Source organism: Lithobates pipiens, unplaced genomic scaffold, assembly GCF_037356315.1.
Source record: "Lithobates pipiens isolate NorthernLeopardFrog02 unplaced genomic scaffold, aLitPip1_a1.2 Scaffold_16, whole genome shotgun sequence".
NCBI classification, from domain to species: domain Eukaryota; kingdom Metazoa; phylum Chordata; class Amphibia; order Anura; family Ranidae; genus Lithobates; species Lithobates pipiens.
Window position 1 is genome coordinate 192,927,478 of NW_027507748.1, and position 27,364 is coordinate 192,954,841.

The 27,364-nt window shown below is 41.8% G+C and overlaps 1 protein-coding gene across 1 annotated transcript; it reads right to left on the reverse strand.

The window, feature by feature from the left end:
- Positions 1 to 137: 137 nt before the first annotated feature.
- DYNLT3 (dynein light chain Tctex-type 3) lies at positions 138 to 26,806 on the reverse strand. The gene is made up of 5 exons (XM_077480856.1): positions 26,577 to 26,806; positions 21,361 to 21,402; positions 12,276 to 12,399; positions 8,797 to 8,874; positions 138 to 5,183 (listed from the first exon to the last, which is right to left on the reverse strand). The coding sequence occupies exons 1-5, from the start codon at positions 26,598 to 26,600 to the stop codon at positions 5,107 to 5,109; spliced, it is 345 nt and encodes a 114-aa protein (XP_077336982.1). The 5' UTR covers positions 26,601 to 26,806; the 3' UTR covers positions 138 to 5,106.
- Between the last annotated feature and the right edge of the window lie 558 nt (positions 26,807 to 27,364).

Here is a 27,364-nt window from a genome sequence, read left to right on the forward strand (position 1 = left end):
GTACCAATGCATCTGTCTTCTTATACAATTGTTTGGTCACACGTATGCTTAAAAATTGTATACATATATTTTGGGCCCAAACAAGTACATACATGGGCTTGAATGCCACCTATTAGTCAGACAAACACCGCAGCACATCATGGCATGGCACTTTATTTTTTTCTGAATGTTTACCAATTTTTTTATTTCACTATAAGAATCTTTATTAGGTATTATACCAAACAACAGCATACATTTTTATGTATATTATATTGTATTAACAAAACATACATATTTTATCATCTAACATTCTTCTCTTAATGGTAAATATATTTTTAAATTAACGTTATGGTAAATGCATTAAAATCTTGTCTTCAAGTTAAACAGCAGTGCAAATATAAACTGAGTTTTGCAGTGAGGAATCCAAGGCAACAAATGGGCAATGCAAAGCATCATAATGTTATAATAAAACTAAAATGATGACACGTATAAAATAAAAAATAAAAAAAAACCTGGTTATCTTAACTTGATAACATCGATGCGGCATAATACGTATGTAAACCTGAAGCAGCTTCATTTTAGTTGTTTATGACTTTATTTCCAAATGAGAGCAAGTAGATTTCTATATAAATTGTAAGATTATGTTTTAAGGACTCTTATAAAAACTGAAGGGCGTTAAAAATGGTTGTGTTGTCCATAGCATCCAGCCAGGTCAGCCATGCAGAAGTAATACAGCTCTTGTAAAGTTTATAAACTCCTTCCACAAATGTTCATTCTCTCTTTCCAGGGTACCTTCTTCAAAGGCCAATCTACTATAAACTGATTTTTCAGTTTTGTATGGGTGTTGTGGGGGGAAAATACACAACACAGCAAGATACATTCACAATGAACATTCCCAATAATTCCAAAAGACTGTTCCCTGCAATTTTTGCAATGATTTCTCACCTTCTCTACTGAATGTCTTTTTTTTATTTTACATTACAAACATTGCAGGAAAAGAAGTGTGACCAGCTTGCTTAGCTTTTCGATGACTGTAGCAGGTGTCACAACTGAGAAATGTGGCAAGGAGATCTTGCTTTTGGAGATCATAAGATAGGAAGCCAGTGATTTAAACCATAGTCTGCATCTATAATTGAAATAATTATTTTAGGTAGAAAACAGGACTGCATAATTGTTTGTTTTGTTATTGATGCACATTAATTATACATGCCATCTAAATCCAGGTAAGGCACTGTCTGAATCGAATTAGCCACAGAATCTGTATAGTTATGATGCATCAATTAGGGCCCATTTAAACCTGCATTCCCAAGCATTGCGATGCAATTTTAGGGGCAATGCACACTGGGCTTAAATAAACACCAGTTCCCTTGGCAGAAATAAAAATGCTCATGTAGAGCTTTTTTCAAACAGGCATTTAGGAGCATTTAGCATTTTTTTCTGCCCAAAAACTCCTCTCAAAAATGCAAAGCAGAATGTTTTTTTTGCCTCTAAACCCTGAGCTTAAAATATGCCTCTAAGCGTCCTAATGTGCATGGAAACACAGGATAACGCTGAGCTGCTTCTACAGGCAAAACACAAAACTCCTGTAGAAGCAACGTTCTTTAAGGCCGGGTTCACACTATACTACACGACTGTAGTACGACTTTCATCCTACTTTGCTCTGCGACATCAGTCCTACATTGGTCCTACATTGATCCTACATTGGTCCTACATCCATCTGACTTTCATGAGCAGGATACTACTTTGATCCGACTTTTCAGATAGTACGACTTGTCCTTTGACCAATCAAAACTAACACACAATGGGAGGGGCTTCAGCAGGGGGCAGGAAATAACACAATGTCGGATGCCAAAGTTAGATGGTTATGTCAAGGATCTGACTTTGATCCTACTTCAATGATAGTTAATGGGCTGAAGTAGGATCAAAGTCGGACCAAAGTAGTACAGGGAGCATTTTCAAAGTAGGACCGACTTGTGTTGGACCAGTTAAGACGGCTCCCATAGGGAAACATTGATTTTCACACGTCATGCGACATGAGCTCCCCAATGTCAGAGCGTTTGTCGTACCAGTGTGAACCTGGCCTAAATGCTCTTTACAGGTGCAACTATTCATCTGTATGGAAGTATATATGTGCAGGTTCTCATTTACCCAAGACATGGTACAGCTAGTAGTAGTCACATTCACCTAGACTTGTTGATGGTTCTATAATACTGAAGGTATTACACTACTCATCCAAGGCAGCTTCCTTAGTTCTAATTTGTGTCAGGGATATACCCAGGCATTTCGAGCGAATTGAATTGTTATTGCTAAAAAATAATAAATATTTGATTTCAAATATATACTTATTTGACAATTTAAAACAGTTCATTGATATTAATTATTTATTTTTACTCTGCCAAATGCTGCTTTCTTTTTTTTGGACATGTGACCAGTAGCAGAGGACTAGAAACACCTCCTGCTTATGTTTCCCTGCAGACAGACTGGGAAAGAGCTGGGACATGTGACAGCTGTATATCGATTAGTAGAAATTTTACAATTTTAATAATTACAGTGCCATCATCTACAGAAAGAGAATGGACAATGTAAATTAACCACTTAAGCCCCAGACCATTTTGCTGGCCAAAGACCAGAGCACTTTTTGACACTGCGTCGCTTTAACTGACAATTGCACAGTCGTGCGACATGGCTCCCAAACAAGATTGACGTCCTTTTTTTCCCACAAATAGAGCTTTCTTTTGGTGGTATTTGATCACCTCTGTGGTTTTTATTTTTTGCGCTATAAAAAAAAAAATAGCGACAATTTTGAAGAAAAAAAACGCATTATTTTTACATTTTACTATAATAAATATCCCCCAAAAATATATAAAAAAAAAACATTTTTTTTCCTCATCCTTTTCCTTTAGGCCAATACGTATTCTTCTACATATTTTTGGTAAAAAAAATGGCAATAAGCGTTTATTGATTGGTTTGCAGAGTTTACAAAATAGGGAATGTGGCATTTTTTTTTTTTACTAATAATGATGGCAATCAGTGATTTTTATCGTGACTGCGACATTATGGTGGACACATCAGACATTTTTGGAACCACTGTCATTTATACAGCAATCAGTGCTATACAAATGCACTAATTCCTGTGTAAATGACACTGGCAGTGAATGGGTTAACCACTAGGGGGCAGTGTAGGGGTTAAGTATGTCCTGGGGAGTGATTCTAACTGTGTGGGGGGGGCGTGGCTACATTTGACACGTCACTGATCTCTGAGCACTGTCACTAGGCAGAATGGGGAGATGCTTGTTTACATTAGCATCTCCCCGTTCTTCCTCTCCGTGAGACGATTGTGGGTATCCCTGCGGACATCGAGTCTGTGGGACCCAGGACCCGACTCATGGAGCTTGCCACGAGTGCATGCCCACAGGCCGCCTCTTAAAGGGCAACGTACAGGTACGTTAGTACGAGCCCTTCTGCCAACATATATTGGCGTGAGGTGGTCTGCAAGTGGTTAAACAGTGTGTGTGTGTTTAGTATCACTATAAAAATAACAAACATGTTATATTTACCTGCTCTGTGCAATGGTTTTGCACAGAGCAGCCCTGATTTTCTTCTTCTAGGGTCCCCCCGCTGGCGCTCCTGGCTCCTCTGTGCTCGCTCCAGAGTCCCGTTGCTGCATCCATCGATAAAGACAGTGGGATTCGGCCTTGCCCCCTGCTTCTGCTTCTGTCAATCTGTCCAATGAAGAGAGAGACAGCAACGGGAGCTGCTGCGCTCATGCACATCGTTGGATTGGAGGGGCTCAGGTAAGTAAAAGGTTTAGGTCTAAGGGGGAGCTGCGGCACAGAAAGCTTTTGACCTTTATGCATAGAATGCATTAAAGTGAAAAACCTTACAGCTTTAGAACCCCTTTAAGGTGGCTGGTGTGACTACAAATGCTGGAGTTTGTTCCTAATACTCATTAGAACTGAAAATTGTGCTTAGATGAGTAGCAACAAATTGTCAACATTACAGAGCAAGTCCAATTAAGTGTGACTAACTACCACTAGCGATCTGTATGGAAGATTTGTTTGCCAGAAACTGCAACAAAGATTGCAATAGAGAAAACAGGTAAGACCTAGTGCCTAACTACAGAGACAAGTTTACAACCCTGGTGGACAGGTGACTCTTAATGCTCTGGACATTCCGACGACAAAATCGGTCGGATTTTTTCAGACAGATTTTGACCCAAACTTGTCTTGCATACACACAGTTGCACAAAGAAAAGAAAAATCTGATCGTTCAGAACGCAGTCACATAAAACAACTACGTCGGGACTATAAACGGGCCAGTAGCTTTCGTCTTTGTGCGTCGGATTTGTCTACACACGATCGGAATTTAAACGTTCGGACTTTGTTGTCGGAAAATTTTTGATCCAGCTCTCAAACTTTATGTGTCGGAAATTCCGACGGAAAAAGTCCGATGGAGCCCACACAGGATCGGAATTTCCGACAACACAATCCGATCGCACATTTCCGCCGGAATGTCCGACCGCGTGTACAGGGCATTAGAGTTTATCTATGTTGGGAACTTGCTGACAACTTGCTCTGTGCACACAAACACATCCTATGCACAAAAATCACTGAGATCGTGTCTGATTCCCCTGTAACCACTTGTGTCACAGGCCCGCTGCATGGCTTCCCATCTGCTTCCAGTTAGCAGCCTTGAGTGACGAGCCTTCTTGTCCATCTGTATAGGTTTCTAGTATTGTAAAAATTACAGTTAAAACTTGACTGGTTGCCACAGGCAACATCTCCATTTCCTATGTGCTACTTATTAGAAGCTAGTCCAATGGGTTTCTGAGGGCCCTTAATTCATTTAAAGTTTTTCTCACTTGTATTCCTGAGGATCTGTGTATTATTATCGTCAATCGTATGGCAGGGAAAGGCAGTGTCGCTTTTTCTACCAGACTTACAGCTGTACAGTTTAAGTTGTGCTTTATCCTGCCTTTAAAATAGACAGCTAAGCTGCTGAGGTTTGGTAATACAGATTATTGGATATCCTTTGTAAGAGTCCTGGTTCCTGTTTTTTTTTTTTTTTTTTTTTAAGCATTAAAAGCGTGCAAAAAAAAAAAAGAGTACAATATTTTCCTGTAATTGGTTACAGATGAATGGCAACAGCAAATACATTCACGATACAATACATGGTCCGATTTTCCCACCTCACTGTGCAACTCCCTGAAAATGAGAAAAAAAAGAAAAAATTAAAACAGGAACAAACACTTAAAAGTCCACTAACATTAAAGTGTATCTTTATGCAAAACCTGTCCTAGAGAGACTCTCTGTCAAATTTTTATTGTTGTCTTTGTCCCCAGTCACTCCTCAATTTGTACTCGTGACCATCATCATCATCATCTGTAAAGAAAGTGAGGAGGAAATCCCAAATTTTTAAGTTGTCCCTAGGGGTGAGGGGAAATGTTTCAGTGGGGACAGGAACAACCAAGAGGGGAATGACCCTCACGTTGGGAGAATTCCTGTTGCATCTCTAGGACAGGAAGTGAACAGAAATTTACCCAATGGCACACAGACATCCACATCTTAGATTTGTGTCTTTTCAGCAATGGGAGTTGGTGCTTTTTAGTGCTGACAGATACAGGATACAATAACTATGCTGCACGATTTAAAACAGTGCTGGCATCAGGTTAGGTTACTAGGTCAGGGGATTAAGTCCTGGTTCACACCAGTGCAGCTTTCAAATCGCGCTACTTCAGCACGATTTCAAAGCTGCCGATCAGTACAATTTTATGTGTGGCTTGCTGACATCTGTGCGACTTGAGCGATTCCATTGTGGCTAATGGGGTGCAACTTGTCGTGCGACTTTGAACTGTTAAGTCGCATGACAAGTCACACTGGTGTAAACCAGGGCTGGGTGTTAAAACCAAACTCCAGCAATTTCCAAAATTCACCCTTGCAGTGAACTGGGGTTGCAGTGAACAAGGGTTAAATGCTCGCTATTTCTAGGGGTTACAGTGCAGGCTCTATCATTTACCTGTCTCACCATTCCAGCACTCTCCTCCTCTGCCTGGAAGTGTGACTGCAGTTGGTCTCAGGTTAGGCCTCATGCACACGGGCATATGAATTTATTCTGCATTTTTTCTTCCAGAACTTGGCAGAAAAAATGCCTCTAATGTTGTATATTTGCACACGTTTATGCGTGTATTTATGGTGCTTTTAAGTGCATTTATTCTACCACGCCTAAATTATGTTCATAGGTGGCTCTCCAAATGCAGCTGTGGGGCATTTTATTTATACCTCTGAACACTAGTACATAACAATGCTCATAAACGCCTGCATTTGCATGGCCACATTAAATAACAGGCAGCTGCGTTCATGGGTATGAAATAAAAAAATGTCAGATGTCCCTAGCAGCAGCATTTTATCTTATAGAGGCAGATATGGGGGACTGGTTGCAGCACTGGCGTAATCCAGCTGGAGTGAGAAATAAGGTAAGTATTTCTTCTTATTCCTCTACCCATATTTGCAGCTATGCAGTAAGCATGATCTGTACCTATCGGCCACAATCACTTTGCAAGCTGCTGGAAACTGTACCTGCATGCTTGATTTTGGTTGCTCGATGGAGGAAAATGTGTCAAGGCTAAAGCCCCATACACAGCATTAGATTTTCTGCAGATTTTTGTCTTCAGATTTACCAAAACCATATATTTATCGGCATATAACACACACATAAAATAGGGGGAAAATTGTGTGCTTGTTATACGCTGCTATAGGCTTCCACCATGGGGAAGGAGGGGACAAGCGCTGCTGAAATAGAGCCGGATCTCCTGTGTACTCAGCTTGGCTTGCAGTCACGCTCAGTCCCACCCCCTGGACGACTTCTAGCACGGACGTCCTGGCATTGGACGGGTGTTATGTCCATCATAGAATCCAGGCCAAGGGACGGGACTGGGCGTGACGCCAAGCCAAGTTTCGGCAGCGCTGCGGATGGACACTGAGCAATGCTGCAGGTGGGCACTGATTAGCCTGCAGGTGAGCACAGATCAGGCTGCAGATGGGCACAGATCAAGCTGCAGATGGGCACAGATCAGGCTGCACTGAAGCTGATGATGGGCACTAATCAGGCTGCACTGATGCTCACTGACCATTATTTTGCTTCAAAATGGTTTATTTAAAAAAAAAAAAAAAAAAAAATTTCCTGAAACTTAAATTGCGGTGCATGTTATACGCTGACAAATACGGTAATATGAGGTCATACCTTAAGAGTTTCAATTTGTATGCAATCAGGCAGACCATTGCACTACATAGTTTTGGTAAATCTGAAGACAAAAATATGCAGAAAATCTAATAGTATGTATGGGGTTTTAGGCCCCATACAAACTATACAACTTTTGTTGTCTGATTTACTTTAGATTCATCAAAACCATGTAGTGCAAGGGCCTGCCTGATTGCATACAAATTTAAACTCTTAGCTTTGACCTCATATTATATGGTTTTGGTAAATCTGAAGGAAAAAATCTACAGAAAATTGTATAGTGTGTATCCAGCTTTAGAGATGATGGTATACAAATGACCCACATTTAGCCATCTCTGCTCTATGCAGCTGTCATGGCTAATCTTAATACAGGGGAACATGGGATGGAAACAAAAACCTGCAAAAGTATCAGGTTGCAGATGCTCCACTGCAGCTATCCTCCTGAGTAAAGGCTGTACATGCTCAAGGGAACACTGAAGTCTGCATTTGGTGGGAAGTGGTGTTAAAAAAGCAAATGGACATTGTATTAAGCTATAACTTTAAAGTGGAACTAAACCAATTTGAAAAAATGCCTGTCTGCTCACAGTCTTCGAATGAATGTACGCAGCGTGGCTCAGTGTGGCCCAGCACATTGCGGCTCTGCTGACTCCCATGCGCATGATTGGGATCGCACCAGCCCACGTTGGCCTATCAAGAGGCAAAAAAAAATGACACCAGTATTAACTGGTAGGGGGTGGGATAATGACATCCATCAGCAAAGGATGTAACTGTTGCAACCTTGAAAAGTGAATGTAAGTTTCTTGTGAAGTTTAGTTCCACTTTAAAATATTTTTTTCATTTGGCTGATAACCAGAAGTGTGTAGGCTTTAAGAGATTAACATAATCATGACACAAAACTCTATATGTGTGATGACCATCATCAGGGCAGGACTTAGGGTGGTGGGGGCCCCTGGGCTTGAGTCACTTTCGGGCCCTACATTCTATACATTATCGTATTTATCGGCGTATAATTCGCGCCAGCGTATAACACGCACCCCAAGTTTAGGAGAGAATTTTAAGGAAAAAACTTACATTTAAATACCCATCAATGCAGCCTGGCAGTGTCATTTGTAGCCTTGTCAGTGTAGCCTTGTCATTTACAGCCCTGCCCCAGTGTCATTTGCAGCCTTGTCATTGCAGTCTTGAAGTTTAAAAATGGCGCCGGGTCCTCTCGGCGGCTCTCGGGTCCTCTCGGCGGCTCTCGGGTCCTCTCGGCAGCTCTCGGGTCCTCTCGGCGACTCACAGATCCTCTCGCAGTCCCGAGCGGAGCAGAGAGTAGTGTACTCGGCTTGGCTCACAGTCACGCCCAATAGCTGTGTTATGTCCATCATAGGTCAGGACTGGGTGTGACTGTGAGCGGAGCTGAGCAGAGTACACTCAGCTATGTATCTCGGCGGGGCCCCCTATTGGGCGGGGCCCATGGGCTTGAGCCCAGTCAAGCCCAATGGTAAGTCCAGCCCTGACCATCATGTTCAAATCTATAAACCTAATAAAGTTGGTTTATCTGCCCAAAACATTTAATTGGCTCTACATAAGGATTACCATCAGTGGTGTTATCCCAGAAGGAGGAGCTTGCTGAATGAAGACCACCGCCTCGTTTTTGCATAACTGTGCAGGTTACTGAAGAAAAAACAAAAAAAAACAAAAAATGTTGGTGAAGAGTCCAGTGCCCCAATGTATAAAAAAAATGCTTTTTTTTTTACATAAGTCACATATTTATGTGCAAATAATACATTTGCACACAGACCCAAAACCTAGGCTGCAAACACAAAAATGTATAAATCACATTAACCGGCTCTATTTACCTGTGTCCATACTTTTCCTTAATATTTAACCTTTATGGTGAAGTCAAACATATAAGATAAGAGCGTGTCCGAGAAGTGATTTTTAACTGCTTTAAACTCTTTATCAGAAAGTTTCCCCAAAGTTATGGGTTTCTTGGAGTTATGTTCACATTGTTTATACTTATATTGACGCAATGTTATAATTAAAATAATCACATTTTTGTATTGACTGTTTCACATATACAGTAATATGTCACATACGTCACATATGTATTCAACGAACAATCAAGTTTCACAGAGGTCAAATAACAAGCATAAAAAGGCTGGAATTTCAAAATGGCAACCAATACATAAAAGGTATACACTTTGAAAAAGAAAGAATTCTGGCCAGAATACCACTTTAAATTGTGGTACATATTCTACACAGTTCTAACAACAATAAATAAGCTTTAAAACGAGCCCCCTAACCTGTGTAGCTGCACGTATTGTCAAGCAATCCACGCTCATTCATAGCAAAAGGAATACATTTGTTAATGTGTTCATTCAGAAGCTCAACTCACCCTGATCCCCCTCCCAGCGGTGACAGCAGACTTCCAGCCTTCTAATCTCTATTGTAAACACAGGTGTTCTAGGAGCCAGTCGTCCCTGCATTGCACAGTGCTATTAATTTATTAACAAATGGAACTTGCTAATTGGAGGAAAGAGAGTGCAGGGATGTCCTCAGATAAGTGTCTCTTTTGCTATCTAATCACAAACTAGACCAACCTGTATTGCTTTGACTGCAATTGAGAAAAGTTACTGGTCAAAGCTTTGTATTTTGAAAAAAAAAAAAAAACTATTTGAACAGAGTTTAAATATAACACAGTGACATATGTATTTCAACTGTGTATCAAGCTGTTTGCCTACTTTTACACTTTAAACAAGCAATCATATTAAGAACTGCCAGGACAAGTTTTTAAAATGATGAGTAAAAGCTTTTGGATGTGTGATCAACCTTGCATGGAACTCCCCCTCCCATATAAAATGAATCATAATTGTTAAAGAAAAGGCAGCAAAGGAAAGTGCAGTATGTACTTATACAGTTCTGATCCAACCACAGCAGTGTTTTGCCACAACCCAGCCCAGGCCCAAGCTAACTAAAGTAGCTCTATCACAACTGGGAAGGGAGCACACTGCTGCAACTATGAACTCCAGACATCTAAAAGTTTCTGCGTATTATTGCAGAAGACGTTTTGTTTTTCTGTTAATGTTCTGACTGTACTAACTGGTGCACTGTTTAGTTATGTTACCCTACTGAGCTTGTGCCTCTTGAGAGTCAAGGGTTAACACTTGTCAGGTTTTCCTGGACTTTTTGGGAAGTATTGTCCTTTAGTTGTCATTGCTAGCTCTGCAGAACATATGACTGCAACTTTGCTTAATATCACTCCTTGGTGGGAACCCAGTCGGGGTTCCAGGACTCTTGAACTTAAACAATTGTCTGTGGACTTTAAAGGGGTTGTAAAGCTTATTTTTTTATTTTCTAAATAGGTTCTTTTAAGCTAGTGCATTGTTGGTTTGCTTACCTTTTCCTTTGATTTCCCTTCTAATTGTTTTTTTTCTTTGTCTGAATTTCTCACTTCCTGTTTCTCCTCAGTAAACTTCACACCATCATCCGAGCTGGTGGTTAGTCAGCCAGAACAGCTTACTGAACAGCTTACTGAGGAGGAACAAGAAGTGAGAAATTCAGACAAAGAAAACAAAGAAAAAAAACATTTAGAAGGGAAATCGAAGGAAAATGTAAGTGAACCAACAATGCACTAGCTTAAAGAAACCTATTTAGAAAATAAAAAATGAACCTTTACAAACTCTTTAAAGACTTTCTATTCTTTAAAAGGTATAATGGGCATGGGCACCAAGGGGCAACTAGAAAACACTTGCTGTAATGTCTATTTATACGTAACCAATTTTAGTAAATAAGTTTGTTGTCAATGTATATTGGCTTGGTATGAAGTTACTTAAGGACATACTTAAACGGGTGCATGTAGGGTGTATCACATATTTGGTTCAGACCAGGAGACAAGAAAATATCATAGAATATGCAGGGCCAGTGCCTGAGTAATGGTCAACTAAGGCTAACCAGAAAAGGCTATAGTGCCATTTCTAAGGACTACAGTAGAAGTGACTATATACATATAATAGCCAGCTGAGGTGACTTGATAGGTGAGGGAAAGCTCCAGTAGCGAAGGAACTTGTGTGCTTGAATTCCTTCCCTAGCGATTGGGGCTCCAACCTGGGTCTGACTTCCAGTACAGAGGGACCTAGGCTGGAGGTCACGGAAGATGGATTGAGACCTCAAGGGAGAGTAAGCACAACAGAGTCGAGCTTCCTGGGATTCAAGTTTAATTACAAGTAGAGTACAAGTTAAATTTTCAAATCAGCATCATTGGGATGAGGTAACAGATTACTGAGTTGGTGGAGTCCAGTGCGCGTCATGCGTTCTGACAGTCAAACTGCAGAGGAATGTGCTAAATGATTCTGCATGTCATCCAGATCAGAAATCATCAGTAGGTTGCAATGAAAGGTTGAGAACAAATATTCAGCCAATAAAGTTTGAATTAGAGCCTGTATGCTTGTTCCAGGTTATTGACTCACTAGGTAGTATAGCAAGAATCAGGATGACCACTCTGGAGACTGAAGATTATTGGTCACAGTAATATATCCTCATGTTGTATTTAAGGAAAGACTTCCCTGCAAGGGGTCAATATGTACCCCTTTTTCCATCTGCACCACCAATCTCTGCAGCCTACAAATGCAACACTGACTTAGGTATCTGACACACTTCCAGTCTAGGTCAAATACTTCTGTGTGCTGTGTTGGTCCCTACATCACTTTTGTGTCCTGTAGTGATACTGGGGCCTACATAAGGAACCACAGAGTGCAGAGGGAGACTTGGCATCGGACATGCCAGAAAGTCTAGGATAACGAAGATTTTTCAACCAGGATTACTGAAATCCGAGGAGACTGGTGTTGTGTTGGTGTTGGAAGACCCTTGACCCCTTTATTTGAAGGGGAATATTTCTTACAACTTTATCTGGGGCAGGTATGAGAGGCTCTAGTACTGGAACTACATCTCTGGGGGTCCCCAACACTGATAATTCATTCCACCCAGTTCCACCAGAACTTGAGATACACTTGCAAGATCAGAATAAACCACATGTAGAGCAATGAGATTCGGCATTATAGTAACAATTAACTTACCAATATACTTGTAGGTTTTTTCCAACTTTACCAGATGGGTTAGTGACTGCTCCACCACAGCAGACATCCACTCATTGACTCGGCCTTCATCATAATCCACTCCACCTAGGATGACCTCTACACACTGGATAAAAAGCAACAAATAGTATCAATCCAGTATTTTTGTAAACACAAAAAAGATACCTGGTTTTCCATAATTAGAACCTGTCACTTTTTTAAAGTGACATACAAAATACATTTTTTTTTACAGATATACAGTATGTACATACATGCGTAACTGCATACATGCGCAGGATGTGGTTACATACAAAAACATTGAGGATGAGGGCCATATTAGGCCCCTTCCACACAAGGTGGTTTTCAGCTGCTACATCGCTAAAAATAGCGCCTAAAAAAAACGGCCCCTTTTACTCCAGTGTGAAAGCCGAAGGGCTTTCACACTGGAGCGGTGCGCTGGCAGGATGGTGAAAAAAGTACTGCTATTTGCTCAAAGTGGCGCATGCACACATACATAATGTCCCAAATGCACACTACCTGCATTCCAGACATTACAACTGTGCACAACACTATGCAAGTAGAGACACGGCTGCATAGAGCTGCCTTCACCCAGTTATTTCTATGAGCAGCTGTATGAGGTACCATGAGTTTAGCTTTAATTTATTGGTCCATTTAAAGGATAAGTTCATCTTTTGAAACTGTTACATGTTACACCTGTACTTAGGGTATAACATGTAATATATTCAGCAGGCCCCTCTCCTCCCTCCCCCATCCACTGTGACAGCGAGCAGGGGATCCTTTCCCTGCACCCGCTGTCACAATTTAAAAACAGCGTGGCTCTGCCAACATAGCCATGTAATTTATTCACAGGGATCTTTAAATGAAAAAAACTACAAGTTCCCTTTTCCAATGGAGCAGACGGGCTTTTAGTTTCAATGACCTGCAAGTGTGCTGATCAGCACACACATAGTTCATTCATTCTTTCACTAGTTTTATAACAGAAAGCCCATACAGAGGTATGAGCAATGACGGGGCAAGGCCATACAGCGCCCAGGGCAAATATGCCAAACTACGCCCCCCCTTCCCATAAGGTTAGGGTCAGGGTGCCCACATCCCTGCAATAAACCATTGTACCCAGGGCAGCCCCCCCTCTTATCCACCGCTTGTCCTGGCCCTGGGTATGAGTATAAAGCTGGAGGAAGACTGTGCAGAAGCCTGACATTACACCAGCAATCTACTGATCACAGATGCAATGTTTTTCAGGCTCCTGAAAAAAAATAAAGAAAAAATAAATAAATAACGTTTTTACCGGCAAAATCATGTGCATTTTTTTTTAAGGTGAACTTAGCCTTTAATCTATATATCCATCCAACACCATGCTATCCACATGGTGACAATTCTGCTGCACAGTTTCACTGCAGAACGTACAGGGTTGTTGTCCCATTAATGAACATAAAAAAAAATGGATCTACTGGCAGGATCAACAAGTAATAAAATACAGTATCTTACAAAAGTGAGTACACCCTCACATTTCTGTAAATATTTTATGCTATCTTTTCATGTCACAACACTGAAGAAATGATTACAATGTAAAATAGTGAGTGTACAGCTTGTATAACTGTCCCCTCAAAATATCTCAGACAGCCATTAATGTCTAAACCACTGACAACCAAAGTGAGTCACCCCTAAGTGAAAATATCCAAATTTGGCCAAAGGTGTTAACATTTTGTGTGGCCACCATTATTTTCCAGCACTGCCTTAACCCTCTTGGGCATGACGTTCACCAGAGCTTTACTGGTTGCCACTGGAGTTCTCTTTCACTCCTCCATGACATCACAGAGCTGGTGGATGTTAGAGACCTTGTGCTCCTTCACCTTCCATTTGAGGATGCCCCACAGATGCTCAATAGGGTTTAGGTCTGGAAACATGCTTGACCAGTCCATCACCTTTACCTCAGCTTCTTTTGCAAGGCAGTGGTCGTCTAGGAGGTGTGTTTGGGAGCGTTATCATGTTGGAATGTCCCAGAAGGGAGGGGGATCGTGTTCTGCTTCATTATGTCACAGTACATGTTTGCATTCATAGTTCCTTCAATGAACTGTAGCTCCCCAGTACCGACACACTCATGCAGCCCCAGACCATGACACTTCCACCACCATGCTTGACTGTAGGCAAGACACACTTGTCTGTGTACTCCTCATCTGGTTGCTGCCACACACGCTTGACACCATCTGAACCAAATAAGTTTATCTTGGTTTCATTTCAGAACATGGTTCCAGTAATCCATGTCCTTAGTCTGCTTGTCTTCAACAAACTGTTTGCGGTCTTTCTTGATCATCATCTTTAGAAGAGGCTTCCTTCTGGGAGGACAGCCATGCAAACCAATTTGATGCAGTGCATGGCATATGGTCTGAGCACTGACAGGCTGACCCACCACCACTTCAACCTCTGCAGCAATGCTGGCAGCACTCATATGTCCATTTCCCAAAGACAACCTCTATAAATGATGCTGAGCATGTGCACTCAACTTCTTTGGTCGACCATGGCGAGGCCTGTTCTGAGTGGAATCTGTCATGTTAAACTGCTGTATGGTCTTGGCCATCGTGCTGCAGCTCAGTTTCAGGGTCTTGGCAATCTTCGTATAGCCTAGGCCATCTTTATGTAGAGCAACAATTGTTTTTACCAGATCCTCAGAGAGCTATTTGCCATGAGGTGCCATGTTGAACTTCCAGTGACCAGTATGTATGTGTATATAACATACCTGCTCCCCATTCACACCTGAGACTTTGTAACACTAACGAGTCACATGACACCGGGGAGGGAAAATAGCTAATTGTGCCTAACTTGGACATTTTCACTTAGGGGTGTACTCACTTTTGTTGCCAGCGGTTGAGTTATTTTGAGGGGACAGCACATTTACACTGTTATACAAACTGTACACTCACTACTTTACATTGTAGTAAAGTGTAATTTCTTCAGTGTTGTCACATGAAAATATATAATAAAATATTTACAAAAACATGAGGGGTGTACTCACTTTTGTGAGATACTGTATGTTACAGGGAGGACTCAAAAAAAATAAAATCTGCTGTATTAATTATAGGGACAGACTGAAGAACTATTGTGTCCATAGATACACTTGAAGTCAATTGGTATTTTTTTTTTTTTTGATAGAGCTAAAAAGGAGCAGACTCTATTTAATGTGCTGCCTCTCAATGCTTGAAAATATTTTTTGAAATAAATGTTTCCTGCCTATTTATCACAAAGGAAAAAAAACATAGCTAATACAGCTCTGCAGATTTTTTTTTTTTCCAAAGTATTAATTATGGAAATCTAGTATTCAGCCTTATTTCAATGACTTCTAAGCCCTAGTAAATGAATAGCACTATTGTTTGATCCAGCTGAGCATTGTGCTATGTTTATTTCACAGATACAAAGTCTTTATTATATTGACTTAACATACTATGACTTCAGATTTGCTCAGTATAAGAATGTATACATTACAAAGAAATATTGTTTAAGATATATGAACTAAACCACATAACATTTCTTCATTATACATGTAGTGCACCAGTGGGGTAAAAACAAACATTTCACTAGGATTACGTTAGTGATCTAAATGTTCAATAGGCATCACGCACCCCCATGTGCTGGCACAAACTACTGTTTTAAAAAAAAATAAGGCTCGACCACACCCAGAGCACATAAGTAGGCCAAATTTAGAGGACGTTACGGTGGTACCATGCCCCTCCCACAACCCACAATGCCATGCGGATATCGATAGTACCCTGACGCTGCATATGAAAGAAGTAACTATTATAATCTCACTCACAGATCAAACTTTTTCATTTTGGAAAGGATTAGAACCCCTGTCAGATTTTTATTATTGTGCCCCTGCTACGTAGATTTACCCTCTGTTTGCACTGGTGACAACAGAAAGTAGACAAGTAATGGGAAATACAAACTCCCCAGAACAGAAATGTTACAAAGTTACATTTGTTACAAAGTTACAATTAGGTTGAAAAAAAAAAACACAGGTCCATCTAGTTCAACCAAACAAAATGGAGAATAAATATGCAAATATGGACATCTGATCTGGTGTCAACGTGGACATTTTCTCTCACCAAGTAGGTATTTGCTCACTAAGTTAGGAAGTGAAGAGAAATCTCCCTAAATGCTCTTGCACACAGATGCCTAAAAATGCCACTTTTTAGGCATTCAGGCATTTTATTTTACTGACCTATATGCACCCCATTGTTTTTAATGGCCCTGTACACACAAGCATTTAAACCTGCACTGCGTAAAGATCAGTAAAAAAAAAAAAAAAAAAATCTGAGTTGCTCAGCAGTATTGAATAAAAGCAAGAATCATTTTTTACACCTACAGTATCTCACAAAAGTGAGTACACCCCTCACGTTTTTGTAAATATTTTATGCAAGTCACAACACTGAAAAAATGACACTGTAAAGTAGTGAGTGTACAGTTTGTGTAACAGTGTAAATTTGCTGTCCCTTCAAAATAACTCAACACACAGCAATTAATGTCTACAAAAGTGAGTACAACCCCAAGTGAAAATGTCCAAATTGGGACCAAGTGTCTCACTGCCTGCCTGCATGTGGAAGTTTTCCCCGCTTGGACGCTGATGGGGAGAGACTGCCAGAAGTAGTGCATGTAGTGACAAGCTGCATATGGGGGGGAAGGTGACAGTGACAAGCTGCATATGGGTGGCAGGGGACAGTGACAAGCTGCATATGGGTGGCAGGTGACGGTGACAATCTGCATATGGGTGGCAGGTGACAGTGACAAGCTGTATATGGATGGCAGGTGACAGTGACAAGCTGTATATGGGTGACAGTGACAAGCTGTATATGGATGGCAGGTGACAGTGGCAAGCTGTATATGGGTGACAGTGACAAGCTGTATATGGATGGCAGGTGACAGTGACAAGCTGTATATGGGTGACAGTGACAAGTTGCATATGGGTGACAGTGACAAGTTGCATATGGGTGACAGGTGACAGTGGCAAGTGATATGCTGCATCTGGTGGCAGGTGCCGGTCATGTACAGAATATCGGCACCTGATATCGGCTATCGGCCTGAGAGGCGGCCGAAAAATAGGCATTGCCCCTGAAAGAACTATATCGGTCAACCCCTAATTTGTAGCTGTTGGCTTTTAATTTATTTCTCCCTAGGGCAAAGCTCCTCTTAAGACTGCAAATGAAATACATAGATGGTAAATAAAGAGCCAGTTAGAATTCCAGCCAGCTAGCAGTATTGATGCTTGTTTGATGTTAATGATTTTTCCACGAGAACTGCACCCTCTCTAATTATAAGGCCGCTGTCACAGACATAATGACGAGGGATCCAGGAAACAATTGATCAGTATACACTTTCCCATCCAGAAGCTTAGGACATGAAAGCAGTTTATGCTTAGCGTATGTTTCCTGAACAAAAGAAAAGCTATTTTTTTGTCATGCAAACAGTACAGGGTGTTCTGAAATACAGGGAATTGGATTTGCAAACTGCAAAGTATACATACTCAACTCTAGAAGGCCACCGTATAAACTAAGCATACTAGACATATTTCTGTCATTTACGACTCATATTAAACAGTACCCATCGCCAGACTATTCATTTCAATAAAAAACTTCCCATAAGATTATATGTGCATTTAATATATTTTAGACATGTTATATACCTGTAAAAGCCTCCCTTGTGTAGACAACCAAGAGCCTTAAGATTGTTACTGGCCACTGCCATCTTGGATGTGATGTCAGCAATCCCAGCAGACTCAGATCTGTCACTCAAGTGTCACCCAAGCCCAGCAGCTACATAAAAGGTTATGCATGGTAGTAAGAGCACAGGTAGTGGAGCTGTGCCAGCACAGACAGTAACTAGGCACACCCATAAGAGGAGATGGCTATGACATGCAGGGAGAGAGGGGTCTCTGCTAGGGAACTGACTATTGAAATGCTCTAGCAAACTCAAAGGCACGTTGCAAGTGAATAAAAAATAAAACATAAATAATGTATGGAAAGGAGAAATACAGCAAGTCCGCATTTCAAATACTTGATTTTTCTGAGCGATATGTTAAGCTGGTGGCAAGGTCTCTTTAAAGAGTGCCACCAGGAAACATGACATTGTAAAGTGTACTTTTAATGGGTTCCATGAAAATTTGTAACTGAGCTAAAATCTGATACTCATCTTACCTTAAAGTTTTTGTAAAGGCTGAAGTTTTTTTTATCTTCATGCATTCTATGCATGAAGGTAAAAAACCTTCAGTGTGCAGCCCCACCCCCCAATACTTAGCTAAGCTCGATCTTGATCCAGCAATGTGAACAAGACCCTAGGCTCTCTTTTTCCTGATTGGCTGAGATGCAGCATACAGCAGCGGGAGCCACTGGCTCCCACTGCTGTCAATCACAGCCAGAGAGGCAGGAGCTTGGGGCGGAGCCGAGCTGCGCTCTCTCTGTCTCATGGATGCAAAGAGCTGGCGTGGGAGCGAGCATGCACGAGTGCCCCCCACAGCGAGCAGCTTGCTATGGTGGCACTTGGCAAGGGGGAGGGGGCCCAGAGCACCAGCGGGGGACCTGAGAAGAGGAGGTTGTGTGCTGCTATGTGCAAAACCACTGCACAGAGCAGGCATGTATAACATGTTTGTTATTTTTTAGAGTGGACCTGAGAACTGAGTGATGAGCGGTCACATGATCCCTGAGTTCTCAGGCTTACAGCTAGCGAGGGACACCAATGCTGCAGCAGGGAGATACGTATGTATAGTGTTTTTTTTTTACCATTGTCACACTTCCCTTTTAACTGTAATGGACAGACAAGTCCCTTACATGACCTTTTAAAATAAAAGCATAAATCTTTAAATTAATTTATGAGTCTGCTCACCTACCTGACTCCCTAAAGGATGGCCTAATCCATAATTCACGCTAATGTATGTCTAAACGCACGGGAAATCACAAACGGAATTGGACCAGCTTTACAACTAATTGCACTTCCAGGTTGAAAGGCTAGACCAAGGTTTACTGCAATTCTCTTAGCTCAGCACTTCTATGGGGCTCATTTAAGTTTCTTCTATTTTATTTTATTTTTATTTTTAACCCCTATGTTGCTTCAGCTTTATATTCTAGTACAAAGGAGTGTACTGGCATGGTGAAGCCATTTTCTATATTTTAGAGAATAAAGTTAAAATAATGACAATTTCAGATGCATGTTGTCTTATCATATGGTATGGTAAGTGATCAGATAGGGATGTGTGATCACAGGGAGTTGTGTATGTCCACCAGTATGCCAAGGCAACATTACAGTGGCAATACACCCACCACCCCACCACCTGAACAGCCTGAATATTTCAAGGTGTGCTGAGACTTGTAGTTCCACTACAAATGAATAGCTATATATAGTCCATCTATGGTCTAAAGCAGCATTTCCTAACCTTTCCACCCTGGAGGAACCCTTGAAACAATTTTCAGGTCTTCAGGAACCCCTGCTACAATGATTATACCTACAGCTCACAGTAGTATGAACAATAAGTTGTAAGAGCAAAAAGTTTTAAATAAAAGAATAAAATAATGTCGCATATCTGGGGTTTTTGACAGCCAGGGTAGATAATATATTTTCATCCCCCTTATATTATGAAATTATTTTCAGTAATATTATTGAAATTATTGATAAAACAGTAAGAAGAATTGTTGTCCTATAAGCTGCACATCAGACAAGACCATGTGTATAGAGTGTGTAATAGCCTCAGCCCAGGCTCCAACCAGGCCACATCCCCCTCCAAGTCGTTTCACCCTGCCCCCGGGGCTTAGTCATGGATTTCTTTCCCTTGTATGGATACTTGGAGTTGGGATGAGCTCCATCCTTGCCTACACTCCCAGCAGTTGAGAGGAGAGGACCTGTCAGAGCCTCGATAGGCACCCACAATTCTGGTATTGGTTCACAATAGAATTGTGGTGTCTCCCAACATTGGCAGTCAGTGTGTAAGTGCCCCCGTTACATGGGTGGTGTGTGGAAAATTGCCCCCCTTGCATCCATTTTACTGAAGGAACCTCTGGTGACTTCAGAAGGAACCGTAGAGTCCCACAGAATCCTGCTTGACAAAGGTCTAAAGCAAACCATACATTGATCAAAATTAGGCCGGTTCAGTATGGACCAGATGAATTGCGATCAGCGTGTGGCCATCCCTGCTCAACATAATTTGATTGTTTGTATGACTTTAGTTGAAGGGACATGTTGGGAAATTTGTATATCTGTGGCTGCAGCCATTCATCTGCAGTCAATATTTGGTGTATTCTGACAGCCATGAGTGCTGCTTTTAGAATACAATGTCCCAGTGGGCATGTGGTGATGATTCCTCCATGCACCTCATATGTGTGGATGAAGGAATATATATATATATATATATATATATATATATATATATATATATATATATATATATTTTTTTTTTTTTTTTTTTTTTTTTTTTGTTCAGCTCACTAGTTAAATTTAAAAAAAAAACTAATCCTGTGTTGCCAGGTTAATGCCACATTGACTTATTTAACAGCACAGTACAATGCAATAGTGTGCAGTAAAGCTGGCCATATATGGATCGAAATTCATTGGGCTCAGCAGGAACGGGCCAAGCTTCAATCCATGTATGTGCAGGGAGGTTGTACATGAGTTGATTTCCCGAACGACTTCTGTACAACCACCCTGTCGGATTTGCCCCGCTCAATCAGTGCTGACGGCTATATCAGTGTATTCTGATGGTGGGGAAGTCTCCCCACTGCCAGAATACAATGGCTCAGCAAGGAGTATTCCCACATCCACATCGAGTGTGGATGAGGAAATTACGTTTTTTTTTTTTTTTTAATCCGCTGGTTGAACCCAAAAAAAAAAAAAAATGGGCTGCATTATCCATGACAGTTAACCAGATCACAGTTGAATGAAATCCGCAGACAAAGAGAAGTTCTGGTTAGCTGGTATTTGAACGGACAGTATACTGAACCTAACCAGTTTTCATGGTAGAAGGATAATCTGGACAAATACTGCAGGTACTACAGCTGTGTAATGATCAATATAAGGGTGATGATTAACCCACCTCTTTTACAATGGAGCTCGCTTCATCTGCACTGAATGTGTTCTGTAATATAAAACATATATTATTATCCACAGCATGACAAGCTTCAAAACATTGACAGATGCAAAGGAACAAAAATATAAAATATACTGATTAGGAAGCATTTCTACAGCCATGAAAAAAAGGACAGAAACAGGCTTATTCAGTATAAGCCTGTTGCACAAATCCATAGTATCAATCATATATCAGCTGGAGAGATGGTCTAGTTTTATGACTTCTCACCAAATATATATACAGAAAAATAAAAATAATGCCTGTCTTAGAAGATGTATGCAATAGTTGCACATGATCATGGTCACAGTGAAGCCCTGAAGCACTAAGATTTCAATGTTCCATTTTAAGCCTGTTTATTAATATTCTGTTCTTCCCTTGTCTGCCCATTCCAAACCTATTACAGAACATACAGTACATCTTAAGACCCTGGGTATTAAACAGAAGAAGAAATTACATTTATATACTTAATTTAAAAACTGCATATATTTTGTAAACTCAAATGTTTGGGATCCTGAATCCTTGCTTAAAACAGAACGCAAGCAAAAAAATAATAAGAAAAACATTACAATTGTATTAAAAAATAAAATAATTCAGAGATTTCCCCTGTAATGTTTTCTTCTGCCACTAGATGTCCTCAGTCTGGTGACCAGCATCATTTAGCCCACATCCTCCGAGTCCAGGTCATACTGGGCTCACCTCAGTCTGTGACTGGACAGTGAAAGGAGAAGCAGCACAGTGAGGAGCTCATTTCCCTGTTCGACTGCTCTCTCCAATCAACATGTTCCTTGTCAGCAATAACCGATTGGCCCCTTGTGCTGCTTCTTCCTTTCATACTACAGCCCTGTTGTACAGGGACTGAGGGATACAAGGTCAAATAAAAAGGAACTATACTCACCTCCACTACAGCAATACGGTGTCCCAGAACTCCCTCCCCGGCCACTGACATTAGCTGGGCCAAGATGAAGTCACTTCCACTCATGCGCAGGAGTTTGTTCATCTCAGCAAATGCCGAAATTGTACATGTATCAAACACAGGAGGGTGCAGAGTAACAAAATTTGAAAGAACAATGATTAAAAAGCATTTTTGTAGAAACAGGTTTATTCAGTATAAGCCTGTTGCACCCATTTATAGTAGTAATTCATCTATATATATATACACACACACACACACACACACACACACACACACACACACACACACATACATACATACATATATATATATATATATATATATACACATACACACACACACACACACTGCATATATAACGTAGGGTCATAACTCCTGTCAGATTTTTTATTTTTTTTTGCCATCTGTGTCCCATTGCAAAGATCTCCCTTTACTTCCTGTCCCATAGCCAAACAGGAAGTGAGAGGAAATCCCTGCAAATTAGGGGAATTCTTTGAGGACCCCCAGGTCTCCAGAACTAGTGTCTCCATTGGAAGATTTCCCCTCTATTACTTTTCTGGGGACAACCCAAAATTTGGGATTTTTTCACTTCACTTTCACTTTCCAGGATAATGGTAAACAGGACAATTAGAGAGTGTGAGGCTCCTTAACGGGGGCAGAGACAGCAATAAAAACACACAGGGGGATTTGGGGTTGGGGACTTGGAGTGGTTTTCCTTAGAGTTCAGCATTAAAGTATTATTAAACCAAGGAGGTTAACAGGACAAAAAGAGAGGGTAAATCAGCCGGGGAACGGGAACACAGACAGCAATAAAAACTGACAGGGGTTCTAATCCCTCTCCACTCTATCCAAAAACAATAAAAAAGTTTTGCCTTAAGTTATACTTTAATGCAGGAGAGATGTGGGAGGATTTATCAAGACTGGAGTAGACAGAATTTGCAGCAGCTGTGCACTGATTCAGTCTGCTCCTGTTTTCATAAATTACGTCTTTTCCTTTTTTTCACTTTGAGGTGCATACATTGCTGCATGTAGAAAAAAAAAATATTGTCACTAAAGGCAAAACTGTGGAGAGTGGAGAGGGATTAGAACCCCTGTTGGCTTCTATTGCTGTCTGTGTTGCCATTAGGCTGATTCACTCTCTTTCTCTATTTGTCCTGTTTACCTGCTTGGTTTACTACTACTTCAATGCTGAATTCTAAGGAAAACAATACCCCTAGCCCCCCTCCCTCCCTTCCTCATTGCAGTGGAGCTGCCACAGAATTGCAAGGAATAAATGTTTATTTAGGTCTTGGGAACCAGAACCAGAGAAAGTTTTACTTACCTGATCCTCCACTCTTGGAGGTCCCCAGAGGCTTTTCTCCCCTGAGCTCTGGAGGCTGCAGGTCCTCTGACATCATCAAGTACAATGCAGGATGCATAGCCTTGCATTGAATGTGAGGATAGTGAGGGATAGCCCACAAGCTGGAGCATAGGGGAGGAGTAGAGAGCCAGTGGGGAAGAGGATAGAGTAAGAAAGATTGGTATTCCTGTCCCCTAGATATAAACAGGCACTTAAAGCTCAATTCTGGGCACAGAAAAAATTAATACTCCCCCCACTGCAAAGGTTAAATGCTAAGACCCCTTTCACACTGGGGCACTTTGCAGGCGCTACAGCGCTAAAAATAGCGCCTGCAAAGCGCCCTGAAAGAGCCGCTGCTATGTCTCCAGTGTGAAAGCCCCGAGGGCTTCCACATTGGAGCGGTGCGCTGGTAGGACGCTAAAAAAAGTCCTGCTAGCAGCATCTTTGGAGCGGTGAAGGAGCGGTGTATACACCGCTCCTGTCCATTGAAATTAATGGGGCAGTACGGCTATACCGCCAGCATAGCGCTGCCGCAGCAGCGCTTTGCAGTGGTTTAAACCATTTCTTGGCCATTAGCGGTGGGGGCAAATGCGCCCCGCTAGCGGCCGAATAAAGTCACAAAATTTCCGGTAAAGCGCCGCTAATAAATAGCGGCGTTTTACCGCTGACGCCACCCCGGCCCCAGTGTGAAAGAGGTCTAAGTCTAGGGGGGACAGAAAGAGGGAGTATTACTTACTAGGCTCTGTGCTCCGGTCAGCTTCGGTGCTGTCCCCCTCTCCCCAAAGCTCCGCTCTGCATCCTCACACCTAATGCAGGGCTATTAATTCTGTATTGTATGTGGTAGGGGCAAGCCTGTGACCTCGGTTGAGAGCAGGTTAGAGAGGACGCTGCAGGGGACTGGTGAAACAACTGGAGGGACCCCGCTGGAGGTAGGAAAACATAATTAACCACTTCAATACAAGGCACTTAGACACCTTGTAGCAATTTGAATGACCATTGCGCGGTCATGCAACATTGTACCCAAACTAATTTTTTATCATTTTGTTTCCACAAATAGAGCTTTCTTTTGGTGGTATTTGATCACCTCTGTGATTTTTATTTTTTATGCAACAAATAAAAAAAGACTGAAAATTGTAAGCGTGTACGTTTTCTTCTTCAATGATGGGCACTGCTATGGCTGCACTGATGGGCACTGATAAGGCGGCACTGATGGGCACTGATGATGTGGCACCAATGAGGTGGTACTGATGAGGTGGCACTGACGGGCACTGATGATGGGCACTAATAGGCGGCACTGATAGGTGGCACTGGTATGCGGTACTGATGGGCACTCATAGGCGGCACTGATGGGCACTTATAGGCAGCACTGATGGGTACTTATGGGTGCCACTGATAGGTGGCATGGATGGGCACTGATGGGCACCGATAGTTGGCACTGCTAGACACTGATGTTGGCACTGCTGGACACTGATGGGTGGCACTCATAACACTGATGGTTGGCATTTCTGATTTAATTTGTTTCATGATGGTGCCAGTCAGTGCCCATTTGTGGGCACTGATTGGCACAGATTGGGCATTCATATGTACATGTGGATGGACATGGGGTACATACCTGGCCATCCACATGTTGCCCACTTCCCTGGTGGTCCTGGGGGCTTCCCTGGTGGTCTAGTGTGGGCATCCGAGGGGGAGCTGCGCTGATGAATAATCAGCGCAGACCCCCCCATCAGGATTGTCACCAATCGGCTCTCCTCTACTCGCATCTGTCAGACTCGAGTGAGGAAAAGCCAATCAACGGCTTTTCCTGTTTACATCGTGATCAGCCGTGATTGGACACAGCTGATCACGTGCTAAAGAGCCTTCGCCAGAGGCTCTTTACCAAGAGCGGTGTATCGGTGTGTCAGACTGACACACTGCTCCACCGGATGCCGCATTGCGTGCCCCCTCGGGCGTGTGGCAGCATGTTATCCTGAAGGACGTCATATGATGCCCAGTCAAGATAACAGAACCACTTCCCAGATGTCAATTTGCTATTGACCGGGCGGGAAGTGGTTACTAAAGCTCCTTCTGCCTGGACTTAACATTAAAACCGTGCAGTGAGGGTAATTCTTTTTTTATTGTGCCTTGAGTTGGGCTTTAACTCATACAGTGCAGGGGCAGCCCCACTGCAGGGGGGGATTTAAAGTGGAAGTTCATGCAAAAACTAAAATCTCTGCATTTATAGCCAACAACATTCTAACACTAACCTCTTTAACCCTGTAAAGAAAAAAAAACAGTATTTATACCTTTTCTGCAGGCGATCCGATGCGATCTCCAGTGGCGGAAGCTCTGCTGAGTACACGTCCGACAACGGCTGTGAAATGAATGGGAAGGGACATCACTTATAGACTTACTATGGGGATTCCGCTGTCGGACGTGTCCTCTGCACCCGACTACACAGCGACGCCGCGGCTGACAGCTCAGCGTGGGATCAGAGCTTCCGCTGCTGGAGATCGGGTCGGATCGCCTGCAGAAAAGGTATGAATATTTTTTTTTTTTTTTTTTTTATAATCAGGGCTAGATAAGTTAGTGTTAGAATGTTGGTGGCTACAAATGCAGGGATTTTAGTTTTTGCACGGGCTTCCACTTTAAGCTTTAGGATCAAAACAAATTTAACATCAGCTTGAAAAATATCCAAATTAAAATCAGGAAATAAAACTGTTAACACGAATAAAAGTCTGTCGCTCTACAGTAACAATGGCTACCAATCTGAACATTCACATCTGTTCTCCTTGATTTTCTAAGCAAACTATATCCAAGGTCTGCTGTGATCTGAACACGTCCCCGCCAGCATGGCAAGCTGCATCTGTGCTGCACCAACATAGTGTCCCCATTGTTCCAATGTCACAGGCTGCTTGCTGTACAGTGCAGTGTAGAGTGGTGTGCACTTACCTCTGCCTTGTTCTGATCCTCCATGGTGGTGGGACAGGTGCAGCCAGAGGTAGATCCTGCTCTTCTAGCTATAGCTCTGCCTCTGTGTTCTCATCTGATGTTTAGGATTTAGAGGAAGACCTAAAAATAAACATGTATAAACATTTACACATTCATCTCTTCTGAGCTCTCTGCCTCTCTGCCGTCCCACCCTGGCTTCCTGTATTAAAGTAATGCTGTCATTGTGAAGAGGAGGAGCAATGATCAGGAACAGGGCTACAGCAATATGAACAGGAAAATGACAGGAGGCGTACACTACACAGATTTGGGGGAGGTGCTGCCACCTGCTGGTCAGAAGGCATCATTACAATCATATACCGCACACTGTCACTTGTGACAAATGGTTTCAGGAATGTTTATGTTGGTCATATAATCCACGTGTTATTTTGTTCAGGGATTATTTTTTCATGCATCTTTATCACATAGTTATTATTCAAATAAAAGGAAAAAAAATCATATAATGTTCCAATAAACATTAAAGGGATTTATCACAAAACCGCCTAATGCAGATAGGGTTGTCACTTTTTATTCAAGCCAAACCTTTTTTGTAGTACACACTATAGGATTGTAAAATACCTTGGGTTACCTAAAGAGAGTAGTAATGAGGTGTGATACGGTGAACAGAGGCTGTGGCCAAATTGCATTAACAGTGGGGGACTGGGGCGACTTAGAAGGGGCATGGTTAAATAAAACAAAAGCATTAGTGTACTCATAAAATATGATTTGATTAATAACAGAGATGTCAGTTT

Bases quoted from the DNA above. Each gene is read 5' to 3' on its own strand.
- DYNLT3 (XM_077480856.1), bottom strand. From the start codon at position 26,600: ATGGAGGATCAGAACAAGGCAGAG. The intron at 8,875-12,275 runs GTAAGTTAATTG...TTTTTTCTTCAG, and splicing joins AAAAACCTACAAGTATATTG to TAACCTGCACAGTTATGCAA. The intron at 5,184-8,796 runs GTAATCCTTATG...TCTCATTTTCAG, and splicing joins CTGGGATAACACCACTGATG to GGAGTTGCACAGTGAGGTGG.